Source organism: Drosophila virilis, chromosome 4 (genome assembly GCF_030788295.1).
Source record: "Drosophila virilis strain 15010-1051.87 chromosome 4, Dvir_AGI_RSII-ME, whole genome shotgun sequence".
Taxonomy (NCBI): Eukaryota; Metazoa; Arthropoda; class Insecta; order Diptera; family Drosophilidae; genus Drosophila; species Drosophila virilis.
Genome location: NC_091546.1, coordinates 16578321 through 16600358, shown reverse-complemented (window position 1 = coordinate 16600358; position 22038 = coordinate 16578321). Strand labels below are relative to the sequence as shown.

General features: G+C 39.8%; 1 protein-coding gene across 1 annotated transcript; it reads right to left on the bottom strand.

The window, feature by feature from the left end:
• Positions 1-16451: 16451 nt before the first annotated feature.
• LOC6628882 (beta-1,4-glucuronyltransferase 1) lies at positions 16452-17947 on the bottom strand. Its single transcript, XM_070209273.1, has 2 exons — positions 17369-17947; positions 16452-17308 (listed from the first exon to the last, which is right to left on the bottom strand). Exons 1-2 carry the CDS (start codon positions 17792-17794, stop codon positions 16556-16558), a joined length of 1179 nt encoding a protein of 392 aa, XP_070065374.1. The 5' UTR covers positions 17795-17947; the 3' UTR covers positions 16452-16555.
• Between the last annotated feature and the right edge of the window lie 4091 nt (positions 17948-22038).

The following is a 22038-nucleotide window of genomic DNA, read 5'->3' as shown; positions in this document are numbered from 1 at the left end:
ATAAATTGCCCCATAAATTAGGGGTTAAAAAAACAAAACTGCCCATTTGCCCTCTGTAATGAGTACCTCGGTTACCATTGTGTGTTCGTGTATGTGTGTGTGTGTGTGTGTGTGTGTGTGTGTGTGACATATAAGCACATGTCTCGATCCACCCACTAAACTGATGGTTCATTTGTCTTTATTTAGTCGCGGCGCACAAAATGGTCGCTTGGAGGCTGCATTTATTGACAATAAATAGCTCATAAATTACACATTGAGTGCGGCAGCGCGGGGGAGTGCGTCGGTTGGGGCAGATTGTGGTTGGGCAGTCCGTTTTAAAGGACTTAAAGGACCTTGCTTTGGGGAATGAGGGCAGGTTATGAATGCGTGTAGTTTAGCTTTTGGTCAGAAACAGAGCGTTAAAAGAAGCGCATAGGAAACAACTTCAAAGCGGAAGTTGCCCGGGCTTTGTTTAAATGCCTCGCGCCGTGGCTGTAGTCGGTTGGGAGGCTTTGAATGGGCGTGGCACTTAGTTGACAAGTGCACTTGAAAACAAAGAGCGTAAAGTTATTAAAGGTTTTTGCGCTTTGTGCGCCTTTCATGTCACTTACACTTTTTTTTCCCATTCCACATGTCTGAAACCCCAGCCCCAGCCAGGCCCAAACTTAGCTCAGCTTTTATGTGCTGCTCCGGCTGCTCTGCGCTGGGGCTGCGTTGGGGCTGGGCGGGTCTTCAAGACGCTTTGCATACAGTTTTCTTTCTTTTTTTTGGGGGGGGGGGGGGGGGAGGCTTGGGCAAAGGCGAACTTCAAGCGTGCGGCAAATTCAATTTGAAATTTCCAAATGTTTTTGAAAATTACATTTTTTATGAAGGGTGCAAAGTTGACGGTGTGCGGCCCCAAAAGCGTGTCAAACGTTGAACCGTTCGAGTAGGCGTGGCAGGCACCAAAAAAGCCCTTGAATGATGCATCTCGGCGTAGAAACAACAAATGTCAAGTAAATGAATATTTTATTGCCTGGCATCAGGCAGCGAGCGTGCGATTTTTGCTACCGAAATTGGCTTCCCACTGTGTGCATTGCTTGATTCTATGGCCGCTCGGGGAGCGCACAAGTGCGTTACACCTCAAGGAGAAACTAAGCGAAAAAAAAAAAAAAAAAATTGATGATGTAGATGATTTCAAAGCGCTCTACCAGGGCTCAACTCTCTCCGGTTGAGTCTCCCATGGACTATTGAATTTTTATAGCACGTTACGTTGTGCTATCAAAGGAGCTGTTGCGAATGCTTCAGCTGGCAGCTACCAATAGCAGCTTATTGGCAGCTGCCGACTGTGTAAGATGTCACTCGATCAAAGGCGCATCACTATATGTAACTCAATTTTTAAAATGAAGTGAATGTATGAGACATGTACAGTAAATGCTCGCAAATAGAACCGCTTCAGCTACGGAGGTAATTTTAAATAATTTGCAATTTTCGCGCACAGCGGGAAGTGTGCTTTATTTTTAAGTCCTGAAGTAAATTTGAAACTTCTCCACCAATGCCACGACTGTGAAATTATTTAAATCGTTCCCTTCGTTTTACTCAGCCAGCTAGTCAGTCAATTAGTCAGGCAATCAATGACTGAGTCAGTCAATAAATCAGTTCGTTAACCAGCCAGTCAGTCAGACAGTCATTCAGTCAATCCGTCAATCATTCAGTCATTTAGTCAGTCGTTCAGTTAGTGAGTCAATCAATCAATTACTCAGTCAGTCAATCAATCAGTTAGTCAACCAGTTAGTCAGTCTATCGGTCAATCAATCAGATGGTCAATCAGTCATTTAGTCAGTCAATCGTTCAGTTAGTCAGTCAATCAGTCAGTTAGTCAATCAGTTAGTCATTTAGTTAGTCAATCGGTCAACCAATCAGTTGGTCAATCGCTCAGTCAGTCAATCAGTCAGTCGGCCAGTCAGTCAGTCAATCAGTCTGACGGTCAAACAGTTATACATATGTGTAGAGAATAGATAAACTACATTTGGAGCTACACACACACACACACAGATACACACATACACATATATCGTACTCACATATGTGTAGCACATTTCATAGCATACTTTTTCGAGCTGCGTCTATCACTGTGGCAAGTGGCATTGAGTCGGCGCTGTCTATGTGTGCGAAGGTGAGTTGTCCTTGTGTGTTTGGCATGCATGTGTGTGTGCGTGTGTGTGTGCGAGGGCATGTTAAAATTCATTTGTCAAAAGGATTACCATGGTAATAGGGTTTTAAGCATATATCCAGGCAAACATTCGCAGCTTTTCTATTTGTTTTTTTTTTGTGCTTTTTTGGTTATTGTCCTGCACAGCCGTTTATCATGTCCTTTTGTTTGTCTGGCTTACGTTTTTTGTATTTAACTCTATGTTTGACGTCCATATGTGGCGGCTAATTAAAAACATGGCGTTAAACAATTATGTCAGGCATTTGTAATGCTCAATCCCGGCAACATCAACCACCAGTTGGTGCCGCATGCCAGCTGCCGCATGCCACCTGCCGCATGCTACCTGGTCAGACGCTGCCTTTGGATACATTTGCCAAGCTGCTAATAAATTGACTGCAATCAAAGTTGTCATAAGTTGAGCAGGAAGCAACGCCCACGCATCCTGCCAGACTGATAACTGAGGTCACGTCCAAGCACACACCCGCAGACACACACACACGCACACAGAGGCTGAAAGATAAGTATACACATGGACACACGACCCGCAGCCAAATGACAACTTAATAGCCCAAAAAACCAAGCCAAGCAGACATTGTCCTTTTTGGGCCGGCCCAAGGAATGGCTGAACAATCTGCTGGTTTTTGGTAGCCATGTGCCATGTGTCGCCATCGCCATCGCCATCGCCATCATCGTCACCGAGCATCGTCTTCAACGTGTCTTCGTTTCTGGCCAACGAGGCGAAAATGTACAAATTGTTGTGATTTATTTTAACAGATTTGTTGTATTTTTTTTGTTGTTGTTGTTGTTAACCCAACGACAGAAGCTGCTGCAACAACAACAATAATAGCAACTGTAACAGCAAGAAGAGTCGAAGCTGGAATTGGATGAACACTGTGGCATTTGCTCCATTGATGAATATGCTGGTGGGAATCACAGGTCTCTCTCTCTCTTTCTCTCTCGCTCTCTATCCACCCAATTGGCAGCTGTGGGAGCTGCGAAGCGCGCGTGACAATGCGCCAATGTGTGGTCAAGTAGTGCGCACGGCTGAGCTGCTCCGGCCAGAGTCAATTTATAGACCAACAAGCACCACAATGAGGGAAACTTAACGTTAACAGGTTTAACCAAGCTAAGGACAAGGCTGACATGAGTGGTTAGCTGTTCGGCAGTGGGCATGGCAACGCCTACCCACTCCTCATCATTAGTGGAGCAATACTTGGCAATTGATTTAGCTTCCCATTCGTGCTGCCATGCCAGCACACTCACTTATGGCGAGTGTCGATTTTAAAGCTCACTGAGTGGAAACTTCTTGACGGAGTCGCTTGACGGTGCGCCGTGACCAACTCTTTGATTTCGTGCTTTCGACAATTTCAGGGTCTTTGGCAGTGAAACAATGCCAAAGTGATTTATGCCCTGTGCCCAAGGGAAACAAAAGTATATTGCGTTTGGGCTGTGGCTGTCTGTTGATTTTGGTTCGTATCAACTTCGTTTTTATACCCATTATGATTGCTTGAGAAGGGGTATATTAGTTGTGCATGTTTGTAACAGCTTTCAATTTGATCAATTCGATCCTTGGATCTCAAAGACTTTGACTTGCGATAGGATAACTTGAGATAGGAACAAAAACTTGGGAATACTGGATCTCTGGGAGTATACCCTGATGAGTAATATATCTCTTTATGTATACCTTCTTCTTATCAGAATTGAACAAAACTCTAGATCAGCATCATACGTCGAGACACGAGAGCTCAGAAGAGCTTATTGTATCATAATTAGGGTTATGTCTAGCTTTCGTATTTCAAGTTTATCTCAAGATCGGTAGTTTTGATTTTAAAGTGTATTTCAGAAGAGTTTAGTAGTAGTTGCTCGATTGGCATGAAGACAGTCAGATTATGGGATACTTTAGCTTCAAATTAAATTTAATTTGTGAGGCAAAAGCTTTTGGTAAGTTTATTAAAATTTGCACAATACATTTAAAAGTTATTTGTATATCAGGTTTCCAAAGCGAACACAGTGCGTATGCGTGTTATATGCCAAGCTCTAACTTGGCCGACTAGAGCACAAAATAGAAATATTGTAAGCAATTCGAAGGTTCGAACAATTGTATAAAGTATCAAAGCTTTGTAAGCAAGCTGAGCTCAATAATTTCTTACGCTTGCGAGTGAATTGAAGCTGTGAGCTAAAGTCTGTAAAGGCTAAAGCCTGCAATATGTTATTTAATAAGCTTGCTTAAATTGAAATTATTTTATATAAATGCAACTATTTGAGTTAGATTGTTAAATTCACTTAATTATCTTGTATAAGTGCGCAATTTTTGTTAGTTATTTAAATGTTAAATTGGGCAAGTACCAGAAAGAGGAATCGCAATCAATATATATAAAATAAATCTTAAGCAGTTAAGCCAACAGCGGCACAGATTTTGGCTTTGCTTCAACTTGTTTGGCATAATATTGATGGCCAGTAGTCCAGAAGTGGTCGAGCGCCTAAACCAACAGCTGCAAATGGTTCCGGCCAGGTTGCCATTAGCATGCCCCCAGCCACGGCTCGGATCCCGAGCGTTTTCGGCAGTCCAAAGCAGGCGGCACTTTGGCTAGGCCAACGTTGTCTCAGGATTATGCCATTCATTGTATTATATGTCAGCATTGGCTAATTCTGTGAGGGCAGCTCAAGTTTATGAAATATTACGGCACACACACACAGTTCTTTTTTCTTTAGATAGACGTTTTTTTTTTTTTTTTTTTTTTGCCTTTGGCAATTGTTCGGGCTGGGAGCAGCTGGAGCGGGGCACGTACTTTTTGGTTAGCACTTCAGCTCAGCTGTGAAACGCGACAATTTAATTTATTTGGCGCTTTACGGGCAAAGTCAGCGAATTTACGATTGACATTTGCGTTTAACCTACTTATGCTGATTTGATGGCAGCTCATAAATAAAATTTAAACCAATTGCTGGACACCAGCAGCAGACGGAGCTGGAGCAGGCCCACGGAGCAGCCATCAATCCCAGCTGCTATCAATGTAGTCCATCAACGTGCCCGATGCTGCCATCGCCTTTATCCGCCATCCGACTCCTTGTCATTATCCGGCTCCGGCATGGGCAGCTGTCGGGCACAGGAACATTGCGTAGTTCTCGGTAATTGAACACTTAGTGGGCCAAGCAATTTGGTTTTAGTGCAAAGGCAAAGGCAAGGGCAGAGGCAAGAGTAAATATTTAAAATCGGGCAACTCCTTGACAATACCGAATGGGTTCTATCATTGGACCACGCCCATTTAATATAGCACGCCCAGCTGGTTTGGCAGCGCAAATTTGTCGTGCCAAATGATGCAGAAAGTCGCCGTGGAGGCGCCTAGGAATTAAAACGTGAAATGAGTCGTAAGAAAAACAATGAAAACTCCTCGCAATGGAAAACTCGCTTCGAAACTTTTCCGATTGTCTTGGGACGCCTGCTAGGTGACGCCTGGAGTGGGATCTACGGGCGGGGCATACGGCCATGTATGCCAAACGGATTGGGTTTGCAAAATGTGTCACTGGGGTGCAATTTGAAAATGAAATTTTCTCAGCATTTTTCTTCTATTTTTTTTTTTTTTTGCGATATTTTCTTTTATTTTCCTCTCGTACATTCATCGGTTGGCATGTGACGCTCGAGTGGCCGACCTTGGCAAGTTTGTTCAACTATATCTGAAATGCATATACATATATACATAAAGACTTAAAAGTCTATCAACTTGTCTGTGGAAATTCGCACTGCACACAAACGTACTTGTTCTTTGAAAACGTTTAATGCTCACCTTGCTGTTCACCTGTGAGTAACTGATATATCTTTAAGAAGGAATAAAGACAGACACGCGCGTGTTTCCCATTAGAATATTGAGTTTTGCAGAAATATTTCTTATTTTTGTGTGCCGTATTTCTTCTTCTCAGCCAGATTTCTTAGTATTTTATTATTTTTGTGCTGTAAATAAAATTATTTTCAATTAATAGCAATATTATATTTAGTTACATTTTATAGCGAGCAGCAGCAAAGCCAATATAATGAGATGAAAAAATGTATTAGTTGTAATAAAAATTATTCTCGGAAATCTTTTATTAGCGAAAAACGAATAACGCAAGCTTGGCACAATTTAAGCTTAATTTGAACAACTATTCGTATTAATCTTGGCAAGCCGATTGAAATTTAAAAGCATTTTTTGGGCTGCCGTCAAGTCGGGGTCTGCAGGAAAAGCAGAAACCTACGAGCACAGATCGGTTAGAACGTATGAGTCGATATAGCCTTCCATGTGGTATATTGGAGCGTAGGAATGTCACAGGAAAATTTCGAATAATATGAGTTTGTTTGAAAAAGCTTGAAGTTTCTTTCACATGAGATAAATGTTACTATCGAACTAAACTACATTATCATAGTAAATATCATTTACGAGATTCACTATCCTCAAATATCTGCAAGACCGTAAGGCAAACGTTTTTAAGGGTATTATATCTTTGGCGTGCCGAAAATATCCCTTATTTCCCTTTATTTTTACAGATATCTTAACGAAAGTTGGCATACAATTTGTGCTACAATTATTGTAACATCTTGTTTCTTTTCTTGAATAACTATTTCAGTAAGTTAAGTATTTAAATAAAATCGAATAAGATTCTCTTGCCACTGCCTGCGAAAATATATCGAGATATGCATCAAAATTCATAACATTAGCTTACAAATTGAGATATTAGTTTGGTCAAGTGCAAATTCTTTTGCAGGCCAAATGCCGCAAACGAACAGCTGGCTTTAAAAGCATCTTTGAGATACTTTTTTTCACTTTTGCTATATATATGCACTCGCATAACCAAATCAATTGCTTGAATTTTGACACATATCCAAGTGCTTATGCCTAACAACTCAACCAAAAAATATGTACCTTTTTTCCTGGAGTGTTCGAACCAGACCTAAACAAAAGAGCAGCGGCAAGCAAAGGAGTTTTTTGTTGTTGTTGTTTGAATGTCAGGCAACAGAGTAGCCATTCTCTAGGGCGGCCAAAGGTCGGCAACCGGTTCAGGAAGGGCCACATTCAATACCTCTTACTCGGAATCACAATCACACACACACACAAACACACACAAGCACTCACTCACATAAATATACATTTCCATTCACGGAACATGGCGGAGCCTGTGTAATGTGCATGCCCAGAACTAAAGCAAACAAATATTTATAAATGCGCAAATAGAACAGATAACTGTATTTTTATATGCACACCGACGCACACACACACACACACACTAATACAGAGGGCCGTTCACTTTGCCGGGCAAAAGCATTCGAGATTCGATTTCGCATCAACGTGGAGTCGTCGACGGGTCGACGCTTCCATTCATTCACCATCAGCAGCAGCAGCAGCAGCGGCGGCAGCGCCGGCAGCGGCAGCAGCGCCAACTACAACAGCTACAAAAACAACAAGTTACATTTTTATTGCTTTGGCATGGAGCATATGAAAACGCCGCCAACGCCACACATTGCCCTCTTCTCTCTCTCTCTCTCTCTCTGTCTCTCTTCTCATTCGACCGTTGCCGCCCAATCCTTCCGCATGTGAAAGTTGTTGTTTCTTTTTATTTTTTTTTTAGTGCTGCCAACCCAAAACGAAAAGAACGCGTGCTGGCAGCCAAATAAAAGGGCTGCGAAAGCGAATGGATGGGAAAGGATTGCTTGTGCAGAAAAGAAATATATTTTTCCGATATTTTAACATGAATTTTGCATATTGTTAATTTTGCCTTTCAACTGAAAACGGGACGCACAGCGCGCCAGACTTGCTTTTACAGTGTACAGCATCCTTTTATATCATTTAGCTTCCGTTTGTCTGCAATATTTATGAGCCAAATTGCCCAAGTTTGATTTGCTGAAAAGAAAATGTTGGAAGTAAATGCATAAGCAGCTAAACTATAATTCCCTATGATATATTAAATTCAACACTCTTATAATATTTAATATACATTCCACAAGGTCTACATGGTAAATTTGTGCCAAAAGTCATAAGATCGATGCTATTCAACGCAGCCCAAATAGTTACCACATTCGATTTAATCGCGTGGTTAGTTTCAGTTAAATGCACACGATTTAAACTCTTTAACATATGGTCATTCAACACGCACATTCGACACAATTGCGTGGTTAGTTTTTGTCAGTAATATGATTAATGCTATTCAACACAGCCCAAAAAGTCACCATCTTCGACAAGTTCGCGTGGTAAGCTTCCACCAAAGAGTATTCAACACAGTTCAAATAGCCACCACATGTGACCTGATCACGCGCTCAGTTTCTGTCATCAAGCTGGCAGCGCTGTCTGCTCTCATTTGAGATTTTCCATTTGCAATTTTTATTTCGTGCTTTCTGTGCTTTTGAGTGTTAGAACAATTAAATAGCTGTTATTTGTTAGTGCTGCTGGTAGAGTGCAACTGTTGTAAAATGTAAACACAATGTAATATGTAAATTAAAACGTTGCAAGTGCACGCGTCAGGTGCTACAAAGTGTTATATTCATGATGACGATGTGTCTCTGTGTGTGTGTGTGCGTGTATGTCGGCGTGTCGTTGCGTTGACGTGTTTTCTGCCGCCTTCAAGGCAATAATAACAGTCAAGCTGCTCAATAGGGAATTTCATTTGCATCTATGCCTCCCATTTAATAATATAAATAGGTATTTGCATAAAATATTTGCAAGCGGCTTGGATTCTGCTAAAACATATAAAAGGTGAGTTAACAAAATTGTTTTTATTCTACCACGTATCCAATTGGAATGTTAACAAGTGAGAGAGGTTACATAAAACTCTTTATCAGAGTTGGGAGAGAACAACTCTTATACGATATATACGTCTTAAAATTTGGTTATAAGTTATATATAGGACAGTTCGAAAATTTCCTGATATTATTTGCATAATTAAAAATACCGTCTCTTCAAAAGTCCCAGTATTCATACATAATTTCTGCTATAAATCGAAATTAATTTGTATTCCGAGTAATGCAGCTTTTCGTTTAAGATAAGTTGCCAATATAATAACATAGGCGTAGGAAGAAGGAAAAGGCTAATTTGCAGATTTAATATAATGGGCTCCATATGGTGTAGGTGTGTGTGTGTGTGTGTGTGTGTGTGTGTGGGTGTGCTGCCAAGCCAATATGTTTCATGTTGTGTTAACTTTGTGTGTACAATATGTATGTATGTGTACATTAGAAAATTTGTCTGATATTTCAGCTGCAGCATCTATTTTGTTGCTGTTTCAGTTTCAGTTTGTGCGGGTACTTGCCATGCTGTGTGGGTGAGTGTGTGTGTCTGTTTGCGTGTGTGTGTGTGTGTGTGTGTGTGCTGCCCTTTCACATTTGACAAACCGCTTAACCTTAACCTTAGCTATTTCTAGTTTACTTATGTGTATTTCATATTGCATTAAGCATTTCATAGGAGCAGCTCCTGCTGCCATGTAGATTGTCGAGTGGCTAATGCCATATTACAACAACAACAACAGCAGCAAAAACAACTCGACCGAAATGACTAATGGGCTTCGGACTGGGAACTGGGCGTGGTAGTCGTTGCAGTTGCAGCAGCTGCATGGCTTGATAAACATTTGTTTAACATGACCATTAAGACAAGTCAAACTGCACACGCACACGCACACGCACACGCACACACGCACACGCACACACATATGCCATTTGGCACACTCACATAGTAATATGTAACAAACAACAGACACGATTACAACCAAATGACACAGAAAATCACTTCTGCTCGTTGTGTAAGCATATATGCGAGTGTGTGTGTGTGTGTGTGCGTGTGTGTGTGTGCGTGTTTGTGTGTATAGACATTCGGTTTTGTTTGGTTCATATGGGAAGTAAATTAGCCTAGTGCCCATTGGAAGCCAGCCTGTCGTATGCTATTTATGTATGTGCAGCTCACACACCCGCACACTCCATTCCATACACACACACACACACACACGCTAACTGCAGTGCGTGTCTGCAGCCCACAAATACGCGCCACAATTCCATTGCCATTGCAGAAGAGCAAAGTAGCTGCCGGAGCACTCCAGCGCCGGGCTGACTTAGTGACTCACACCCATCCATTGACCATGTTGGCCTCGTCGACTCGTCGGGAGGCTTAAATCGAAATTCATGCGGCCATTGCGGCCACTCGCTTTCGATTTGTTTATAGCTGCGTTTAATAAATTACAAATGAACTTGCAACTCGAATGTGCTTCTATTTGAGTCCCCAAAAGCCGACTGCTTCTCCATAGGCGTAAAGTATATTTTCGGAGAGAAAAGCAAATAGCTTTTACACAAAAAAAAAGCTAGAAGAAGAAAGGCTGTCTGTGGCAAGTCGAAAATTAAATACCCTTATAGAGACACATTATATTTATATGAGAGTTCGAGTATGAGAATTCAAAGTTCAAGATCAACCAATTCAGGAAAATATAAATGTTTTCGACTGTTTTTCATGAGAAGATTTTGCTTTTGTGTAAAACATCATTAGACTTGTAAGTCCTAATTTGCTTCGGGATATTTTGAAACACACAACAAGTTGTTTTTTTTTGGCAAAACTAGTATACCATCTGCAAGTGTATAAAAATATATCTCAGTTCGAACACCATTTTATCAAACGGAATATTTAAGCTGCAAAGACCATTTACGTATAAATATTTACTAAATATTTATATTAAGCATAATTTTTTCTCTGTCAACTTTTTCTGTGTGATAACATAATGTCCTTCCCAAAAGTATATAATTTTTGTGTGATAGTCTTGTATTTACATTTTAGGCCTTTATTGACATTTCTGGCTTTTGGGGAATAATATATTAGCACTCGAGTAGTTCAGAAAATATGATATATGGCATATGTTATGCAAAACGTCTACATAAACATATTGATAATTGATGAAAAAAAACTAGGCTTTAATAAAATATTTTAAATCCTTTTTACTGGCTCCTATGGAACTGCACTGAGACTCGAACCCGAACATGCAATAAACTTTTACGACATTTTTAGCATGTTTCAACATTTTAATTATTATTCATTAAATATGGTTTGTGGGTTTTGAGATGAGAACCAACAAATAAGGCCTTTCTTCATTTTATTATTTCTGGAGCCATACATAAATACATTTTGCTGAATAAACAATGACAATAACATTTCTAATAATAATATTAATCGTAACAATGATTACGACAGTGACAATGACAATGACAATGACAATGACAATGACAATGACAATGACAATGACAATGACAATGCCAATGACAATGACAATGACAATGACAATGACAATGACAATGACAATGACAATGACAATGACAATGACAATGACAATGACAATGACAATGACAATGACAATGACAATGACAATGACAATGACAATGACAATGACAATGACAATGACAATGACAATGACAATGACAATGACAATGACAATGACAATGACAATGACAATGACAATGACAATGACAATGACAATGACAATGACAATGACAATGACAATGACAATGACAATGACAATGACAATGACAATGACAATGACAATGACAATGACAATGACAATGACAATGACAATGACAATGACATTGACAATGACTAAGCTTTTTTTTTTAATAATCAATTTAAAACGATTCATTTATGTCAGTTCATATCACAAGCAAACAGCTGGTTAAATTGTCTTTCGGCAAATAAGCAGGTAAAATTGTCTTTCGGGAAATAAGCAAATTGTATACATTTTATTATTAAAGTCATGTCATGAAGAGCAGCCCCATAAATCCTTATAAATAAATAATGGATTTCTGCAATTCATTCTTCATACTTTTTATTTATTATCGGAGCCAAAATGCCGGCTGGCGGCTAGTGAACTAAAGTTTCGACATTCCTTGCTGATATAACTTTTGTTCTTGGCAATGTTTATATAGCCTGCTTGCTTTCTATTAGTTTTTGCAAGTGTTTATATGAGCTCTAAGAAATATGAGCGCTCAGTGCCCCACCCTCCGCTCCACTTCACTCGACTCCACCGATGTGGTCATAAAAATTGTGGTACAGGCAATGCCAACAGTGCAAAATGGCAAATGCTGCAAGCGCCAACGAACCAAAAATGAAATGGCTTAAGCTTTGTGCAAAGCGTCTGTTCCTGTTTGTTGTTGTTGCTGTTGTTGCTGTTGCAGTTGTTGTTGCTGCTGCTCAAATATAAATGCATTTGCGCCCGACCACAAAATGTGTTCAACCGGAAATTGTACGTGGAGAGTGCATGAGTGGGCGGTTTGGCTTGGGGGCTGATACGGGTTATAGTCTGTGCGCAATACGAAATAGGGTATATTGAACGGACATGAATGCCCGCCAGTTACTGCATTTTAGATATCTGGGCTTTCACATGGCAACCTCGCTTCTTATTATCATTAAACAATTATTATTATTAACAAATTTGTTCCTTAGAAAATACTTTTTTTTTTTCCAGGAGCCAAAAATGTGCCGGAGAAAATATTTACTTTCTTATCATAGTTTAATTAGTCGCTAAGTTTTTTGAAAATTAGTACAAATTGATATTTCTGTTCCTAGTATATATATTCTTGATCAGCTTGATGATATGAGTAGATTTAGCCATATGCATTTGTTTGTCTGCGTGTCTGCCAAAGCGCATCCAAGCCGAAAACCTCAAAAACTTCAGACTTGAAATATGAAATGTATTTTCGACTTAGATTATATAATTTGGAAGAAAAGGCAGACCCTTGGACTTTGCTATATTGACAAACAAACATAGTTTCTTAATCATAACTACAAAATTATTAGAGCTAGATACATCAAATTTGATAAGTAGGTTGTCTGTATGGAAGACATCTCTCCAAATTATAACAGAGTATTGCACAGTCGGTAGTCCTGCAATGCGATGTGTGTGTGTGTGTGTGTGTGTGTGTGTGTCTGTTGCGTTATGTTAGTGTCTGTGCGCGCAATGGGTCTATGGGCTTTTGGGTGCTTTGGCAGTCATTGCCATACGTTCCATTAGCTTTTTTAAGCGCCTATTGCCGTGGTCGCTTTCTGGCCTCTGCAGCCTTCTCCCTCCCTCGGGGTGCTGAAATTTTAACAGATTTTTGCGTGTGCGGCTTTTCTATATTGCGGTTGGCCAAAAGCCGCTGCGACTAAGCTGCACCCATGTTCCGAATGCTCAGTCAGACAGTCTGTCCGTCCATCAGTTTTGTCGGTTTTCAGTTCTGTCGTTCGGTTCTTATTTGCATCGATGGGGATACAAAATGGAGCATAGCTGTTATTGGAGTCGTTAACGTCATCATTGCCATCAGTTGCACCTGCCTGACGCAGCACTTTTCGCCAGCTACGACGCGTCAAAGTGCAAATGAGTCAGGAGACAGACACACACACGCAGCACACACACACACACAACACACACACCCAACCAACCGGGGCACTGTGCAAACACAAGAAAATGCACTCATGCAATATGCAGCAGGTAATCTCGTTTCTTTTAATCGCTGTTTGACATCAAAATTAGAATTTCTTAAGATGCTGCAAGTCGCCAACTATATAGACACGAAGATAAAGACACCTTTCTTGTTGGTTGTTTGCTTAGATTTTACCTTTGTGAAAGTCGCGTCTTTTTTTCTTCTTCTTTTACCTCTTCAATGGACACCTTTGATTGGGCGCCGTTCTTTGCATAGGAAAATTGAAAATTGATGGAACGCTTTTTAGAGCTGGCCACAGTTTGCTTGCCATCAATTCAAAATTATCCTTCCTGGGAATATTCACACACTCAATGTATTTGCCATTTAGTTGACAGGCTTCTTTTCTAGCCCCAACCCGGGCTTTCCCTTTAAGTCCTGCATTGTTCATTTGTACAGTTTTAGGCATTTGGGAGTTGGCCCTGGGTCCATTGTGTCCACTTTGGTTACCATTGATGCTGTGACACGTTCCAACAATCGCTCACTTTGACGGCTGCTTCGGTCCATTGTTTGATGTTGTTTTTTTTCTTTTTGTTGCTGTTGTTGTTTACTTTGTTTTGCATTCACATTCTATCACATTCTTTCATTGTTTCCGTAGGGTATCCAGGAAGTGTTCAAGTTTTGCAGTAAAAAAGGGAAAAACATGCAGATTAAGCTCGAGCTGCCGCAGTTTAAATACCCTTGCAGAGTTTAGGTCAATATATGCCGTATTTTTATACATTTGGCCCACAATTGTTTTTGGTGATCTTTATAAGAGGGTTTATATGCATGAATGATATGGTATGATATGTTATGATGTCCAAAAATTAATGAGAGCTATGAACAAAGTGAACCATTAAAAAAAACTAGAAACTATATTCCATGTTATTTTTTATGGCTTAGAAATTGATTTAACCAATTTCTCTTTATATTAATTGTTCGCGTTTTTAGGAAAAAATTTTCCATTTTTGCTGGAGCTTCATTTGAATGCCCTGATATCAGGGCTGCAAGCTCGTCAAACTTGTTGTTGGTTCAGTTCACGATTCGAACCAGTTTCTTTAGGTTCAGCATGGAATTTGATTACTTTGTAAATTGTAAATGAACCAAGCAGAGCTTAAGACTTCACGTTCTTATGAAAATTTCGGTGCTATCCAAAAATGGGAAACTCGTTTGGTTTTGGTTGAGGCTTGAACTAATATAAAATTGCATGCACTAACCTGGGCTCAAAGCCAATTAAGTATGCTTCCATGTGAAATCCGCCTTGGAGCTTAAACTTTGGTCATGTTTTCATTTTCGGATTTCGGTTTGTTTGTAAAAAGTTCGCCAACATTCAACTGTTGCCTGGTTTGTTTATGCGTTTCATTGTATTATTGTTTAGTTGCTTGGGAGCCCCAGATGTGTTGTGGGTGCCACATCTGGAGCATTGCCACATGCATTCAGGTGAAACAGTTTTGCAATTTCACGCGGCCAGCCTCGGGACTCGAAATGGCCAGGCGAGCCCTGCCCCAATGTCCGCCTCACCCATGTGCTAGTTCCAGTTGCGTCAGCATTTGACTGAAAGACAAATGGAAGCTACACTTGGCTTGGCTACTGGCGGCAGCAATTAAAGGATTTCATGTTGTTGCTCTTCTTCCTCTTGCCGCTCTCATCTCGCAGAATGAGTACACACAAATTTTTTGCTCTTGTCTCCATTTAGTCACTGTTAGTTTTAACTTTAAGGGTCATTTGTCTCTTGCAAAACTTTTCGTCTCACTTTGTTTCGCCAACTTGCCAAGTCATACTGAATGGCTCTGAGCTGCGGGGTGGACCCTGCCTGGTCAGGACGTGGACTTTGGCCTCGCCAAATTATTGGCTCTGTTGGGGCATAATATATCTTCATATAAACATGCATCGCCATAAACAATATGAATTTATATGTGCGCTGTGAAACATTTTAATTAATCACTAGAGGGCATCAATTGCATTTTGTGCGCTAATAATTTATGTTATAAATATTGCACAATCTCATGTTTCGCTTGTCGGTAGACCCCTCTCCCCCCAAACCATTCCGCCTTCCCTCTGCACCGCGATCATATCCATAATTTGAGGTTTAGCCGGGGGAGTTTGCCCTCGTCCCCACACCGAACATGCAACACACTTGTGGCACGCATTTAAAACGAATTGATATTCAATTATGCCAACGACTCTCCACAGTGGCAAGCAAATGGTTAGGGCTTGGGCGTGTCTGCCACCCAGCGCAAAATATTAAACGGCAAACAATAAATATTTATTTAGGTTTGCAGTTCATATTTTACCATGTTTGATGTGGTTGTAATTGTTGTTAAAAATAAGAGAAAAAATTCGGCATTTATTCGACCGACAAACAACGCGAATCGGCTGCTCTTTAAAAATCGGCAGCAGTAAATTTGGTTGTCATTTATCGAACTTCATATTTTTTATGACCAAATACGGGCTAAATTGTGAGTCAATTGTTGGTCCTTGCTCCGATTTTCTTTATATAAATTATTAAAATTTTCATAATGACTAAATGCTTTTTAATATAACATTTATAATGTGTGCAGAAATTAGCATGCCACAAAAAATATTAAACAAGATCTTGGAGAATGCGTAGATAAGATTTCTTGTTTTGATTCATTGTATATAAATATATTTGAGTATTATCTTAAAGCTGCGAAATGCTCATTACTTTTTTGAGAAATTACAAAATTTCCAAAATTTCTAAAATTAATAAACATGGGCTTAAGGACTCAGAAGACCCTTCCGTAATATCATATGAAATGTATTTCTTGGTGTAAAATCTTGCTATCTGGTATTCTAATATAATTTGGATGGCAATAAACACATAAAAAATAAACACATAAGTTATTTAACATTATATATTTCATTTTTACAATTACGAATAATTTTAAATTTTCTGTACTTAACGCTTACATGTGCCAACTCAATTTAAATATGTATTAACTTCTTTACAATATGCAACCCAATTGGAAACCATATTTGTAGAAATACTCTATTAATAACTGTCTACGTAGCTTGCGACGAATGTGGGCGGCAAGCCTTAATCGCTCATCATCCAAATAACCCTGATTAATGCCCGGCCTGTGAACCAAAAATGCATTATCCAATGTATGAAACCGATAGCCCATTAGGCACAATGCAAAGGAATGTGTTGCCTTATCGGACATGCCCTCCCAGCTAAGAGTCTCATCGTACACCGGATCTTGTTTGGTTCCAATGTAGATCGGATCCCAGTAACCGATGCGTTTATTCACGCAAAACACTCGCATTGTATCGCTGTAATCGACATGTTGAATCCATTTTTTAAGATTTGGTGCGATGTTGAATTGGGGAGCGATGTCTCTGTGAAAGGGTATTGCTTGGCCAGTTTTCAGCTTGTATTTTAATTCCTTTTTGGTGGTTGGCACAGTGCTATTCGCACTCACTTCGAAAATGTTAAGTGGAAAGACAAGCGGCCTTGTGGAGTTCAGTAAATGCATATTAGCTGCTAGCATAAGCAAAAAGCCATTGACCAGACCCGGCGAGGGATACAGCTCGATATCGGAGGACAGAACGTAATGTGTCAGTGCCGCCTCTTTGGCAATATTTCGTCCCACATTAATTGGATATTTGAGTTCCATTTGCTTTCTATATAGCTCATCACTTGACACATTGGCAAACGGCGGAACCTTAGTGCATTTTATTTGTTTGGCTAACAATATCTGTTGATTGTATACCTGTCGCGGTATATGATTAGCATTGAAATAGATGTGAAAACTAACCCATTTGCGGATTAGCTTCCGCTGTGGATCACATTGGCGCAGCCACAGAATGCTCGACACCGTCTTGTTAAAGTCCGTACCCGGTGCGTAGAGTGCCAAACTAATGGGTGCTCGCCAACGCTCCACCAAGGGCGCCACATTGTTCAGATATCGATAGTCCCCGTGGGTGGTGTACGTAATGAACACCGAGCATCGCAGACTGCCGTGCTCTGCGGGTACATAGTTCACCAGAACCCAGTAATTCGAGTGCACTTTCTTTTCATATACAATATCACGATCTGTACAGTTTATAGCCATGCGCAGGCGAAGAAATTTCGTGGCTTCATCGGAATTCTCCGATTCTTTTCGAATATCTGCCGTTGTCTCGCCCCGCACCATGTAGACGCTTAGCATGAAGAGCAGAAGCACAAAACATGAGCTAAGCATTTTTTTTTTTTTAAATTTATTTATTGTTGAAGTTGAATTGTTGGTGCAATTCAAAGTGTGCCTGATTCGCTATTAAGAACTTTGCAGTCGATCAACTTAAAACAATTTAGATACTTGATCTCAAATTTTGATTTCGCTTGAATCGACGACCTATACACAGCCTTCTTTGTTAACAAGTGTACGATACTTATATCTAAATAATATATCTAATAATATATATAAATTTTGCCCTACGTCTATATACGATATTGGAGTTTTTGCCGATACAATTGGAAATATTTTTTCAAGCTCTGCTTTATTTGTAACAATTTATTGGTTTGTCCAACCAAATCATAGAACTTTAAAATTAACATTCCATTTAAGACAATTGGTATACGTAAGTGATATATGTTTTTTATTTTAATATGACCGCAGAGCAGTTATAAAAATATATTTTGCATTGGGAAATTGATCAATTTCGACAATTGGCAGGTCATTGAAATCAATATAATGCAAATAATCTGTTTCTAAGTGGGCCTTATATTGATTAGCGAGAATTTTAATATGCAGCCTGTGCAAACATACAATTAATAAACAAAATTAATGTACATTGTTATTCATCGTAGTGTGTGTGTGTGGGTGTGCCATAACCCGGTATTTTGCAACTCCCGCCGGACAGCGAAATTTTAATTATGCACCATCGAATGGTGGTGGCAAAATATATAATGTATATAAGTATATAGAAAGTATTAGTAATTACGAGTTGAAATTTCATGAAAATACAATTTGCGATTATTGTTATCAGTGTCAGAGGCAACAGGCTATGGTTGTGGCCCACACTCAGGCCCCACCGCCCCCACAGCCCTACGCCCTTAGACAACTTTCAATGGCGTAAAAGTTTTACGAGCAGCGTTGTCGAGCGACAGCAGTTGAAAAATTTATAAATTCAATAGCACCTAATTAAAATTAAATCTGAAAGCTTGTTGTATCGACGATGGCACACAGCTTAGGCGCCAGCAACAGTATCAACAGAAGCAACAACAACTACGAAAACAATTACAACAAGCTAAAACTGTATTCGGGAATGCTTGACCGGAATATACCCTGTGTCCAATTGCAACTTTATTTTTATAGCCAAATATTACTCGTAAATCATTACTATATTTATTGTTTGATGCTTATAGATTTACCTAGCGTAAAGATCAATGTTCTCAAAAAACTATGTATCGATATTTATCGATAGACATTATTTATTATTATTAATTGTGCTAGCCTCATTTTCATAGACCCTTTTTGCCACATTTTAATGGGTATATTTACGCGAGTTACAGGCAAAAGACGGGCTGGGATGCTGCCTAGCTTCCTTTAACCGTTGTTACTGCTGCTGCTGGCAGGATATGCACGGTAAATGCTATAGCCGGAAATGAACACGTACTATGTGTGTGTGTGTGTGTGTGTGTATGTGCGTGCGTGGGTGTGTGTGTGTGTTTACGAGTACCTGGAAGAAGTTTACCAGCTGGCTCAGCCGGGCTGTGCTGAGCTTATTTATGAGCCAGCATTCTGCGTATGTGTATGCGTGTGTGTGTGTAAGTGTGTACAATATTAATTATTGAGAGATTTGATATCGGCTTAAAGTTTCTGTTGTCGTGAGTGTTTTTTTTTTGCACGGCCAACGCTCACGACGCCCAAAAGTATGCAATATGGCAAGCAAATTGAAGTCACTTGTCGCATGCAGCATAATCATAATCAACTTCATTATCATCATCATCACCATTGTCATCATGAGGGTGAATCCAATTTGGAGCAAATCTTTCGTTGGCCAAGAGGTGGCTGCCTTAACAAGAAAAAAATAACAACTTTAACCCATTGCTGGGTGATGGGGTCACTTTGGCTCTTCGACTGTTGCACTTACTTTACTCTGGCGCTGGAAATGAACCAATAAATCAGTTTATAATGGCAAAAAGGCAATAGCAAACGCAATATGATGACAGGACAAACTTTTGGCGCCTCTTTTGGAAGCGGACCCAAGCAGCAGCTGCATAGATCAATGAACCAAAGTCGAAAGTGTTTTTACGATGCGCCTGAAAGCAACGCAATGGAATTATATTTACTTGTGTGAGCAATAACCAAACCAGAGAAGGCAAAAGGATGGCCATAGCTGAAGACATGGACTGTAAATGGCATTGTGCACGCCGTGAGGGATACTAGAAAGCGATTGATGATTCAGCTACACAGAATCAAAGAGTCAAACTAATGTGTGCTGTATGTGCTTTCTGAAAGTACTCGGCAAAATGGAAATATGATAGTACAAGCGCATGTGCTATTTTCTTTTCAAATGAAAAGCATGAAAAGGTTGAAAATTAAACCATGGTTTTTGTTAGTAATACGAAGAACTTCTATTGAAATCTTGTCTATAATATACTACAAAATCACATCTATTTTTGATTTTTGTTTGGTTTGCCAAGAATCGCTTTGCAATTGTGGCTATAACAGGACAGGGAGGGTATGTATATGCAGAGGCCAAGTTGTATTAAGCTTCAATATCTACCTGTTTTAAGTAAGTAAAGGCAGTTGAAAATAGTTTCCTTATTTTATTCCGAGCTATGTACTTTCTTGGTCAAGTAAATAATCAGTTTTCACAATAATCTGTGAAACGATCTGAAGCTGGACTGACTGAAATAAACGAATAAAAATCTGACTGTTTTCCATCTATTTTCCATCATTTGAAATCCAGCCGTTAAAACATGTTATCGATAAAATTTCACATAGCTCCAAAATATGCAATTTCATACAATTTTCTTTTCATATTTTCCAGCATTATTTCTAGCGTTCACTTTATTTGTAGATCTCTCAAAAAAATCGTAGAGTAATTCTCCGAAAAACAAAACAAGTTTTCGTTGTTGAACATTTGCCAACCTTGTGCTAAGATTTGCATGGATTCCATGGATTCCATAATTGAGCATAAAATGCAGCTGAATTATTTAAGTGTCAAATGGTGACACTTCAATTAATAGTAATTTTTTTTTAATTACGATACTCGACTTGCTCCAATTCCGAAACAAGTTCGTTTCATATTTTATGCAGCCCTGGCAACAAAAAGACAGTCGCCTACTGCATAAATGCTGTCAAGCATAAAACATGAAAAGATAAACTATGACAAAAGAATTGTAACAAGTGTTGCATATGATTTGCATATGTATTTATTATAATACACATAACTTATAGCATGTAAGCCAATATGTGTATCTATAAATATGTGCTAGAAAAGTCTGCTTGTCAACAGACACAAATAACAGCAACAAAACAAGAAGGCGGCGTTCGAGTTCGTGGTACAGTCAGCCACGCTGCATATTTTAACATTTCCGGTTTCATTTCACAATGCAAACAAAATGGCCGGCAGACGTGTTTCCGGCATACCAAAGGCACCTGGGCTGACCAAACACAATGAACGGCGGCCAAACTGAATTGGCGCGTGGGCGGGTGGGGGCATCGGGTCGTGTCGCTATGCATATATATAGATATACATATATGGGTGCTATATCTGCCAATTGATTAGCGACATGTTCCCTCATCATAACTGGCTTATGATCAAGGTCCGTCGTTTGGAGCCGAATAGTTTTGTATACGCGGTGTGAGCTTTATTTTTATTTCCCATTTATTCAGTTTTTCTCTTCTTGGTTAAGAGCAGGTTTGGGTTCGGTTTTTGCGCTTAACTCTTTAATCTTGCAGGCTTTTCTTTACTATTTTTTTTTTTTTTGGCTGTGCGCTGTGCGCAGTCGACATAAAAAATTTACCAGTTGATTTTATGCTGGATTAAGCTTAAACTTTATACTAAAAGGAACTAAGCAAGCGTAAATGGAGCCTGCTCTTTTTCACTCTTTTCCCCTTATACAGACGGGTTTTCTCCCAACATGTTGTTCTTGCTTGCGATTTTTCTGTGTTTGGGCCCAGTCCCTTGTTAAAATAGCTTTACGGTACGGGGCACTTCGACTGATAGCTGGGCCTTTGGTTTGCCCTTTTACATGTTTGTTTGTGTACGTGTGAGTATGTGTGTGTGAGCGGGTTGAAGGACGCGTCCGAAGCCACGTCTGACTGATTCTGTCGCATATCCCTAGACCCAGGCGCCGGGCCTGAAATATTTGCTGTGACAGTTTTGGAGGGTTGGCTCGCCTCCCCCCATCTTCCACATAATTCAATAGGTTTTGCGAATCGAAAGTCCATCAAGCAAGTGGAAATTGTGGCAGTGGTTTATAGGCTTATACACA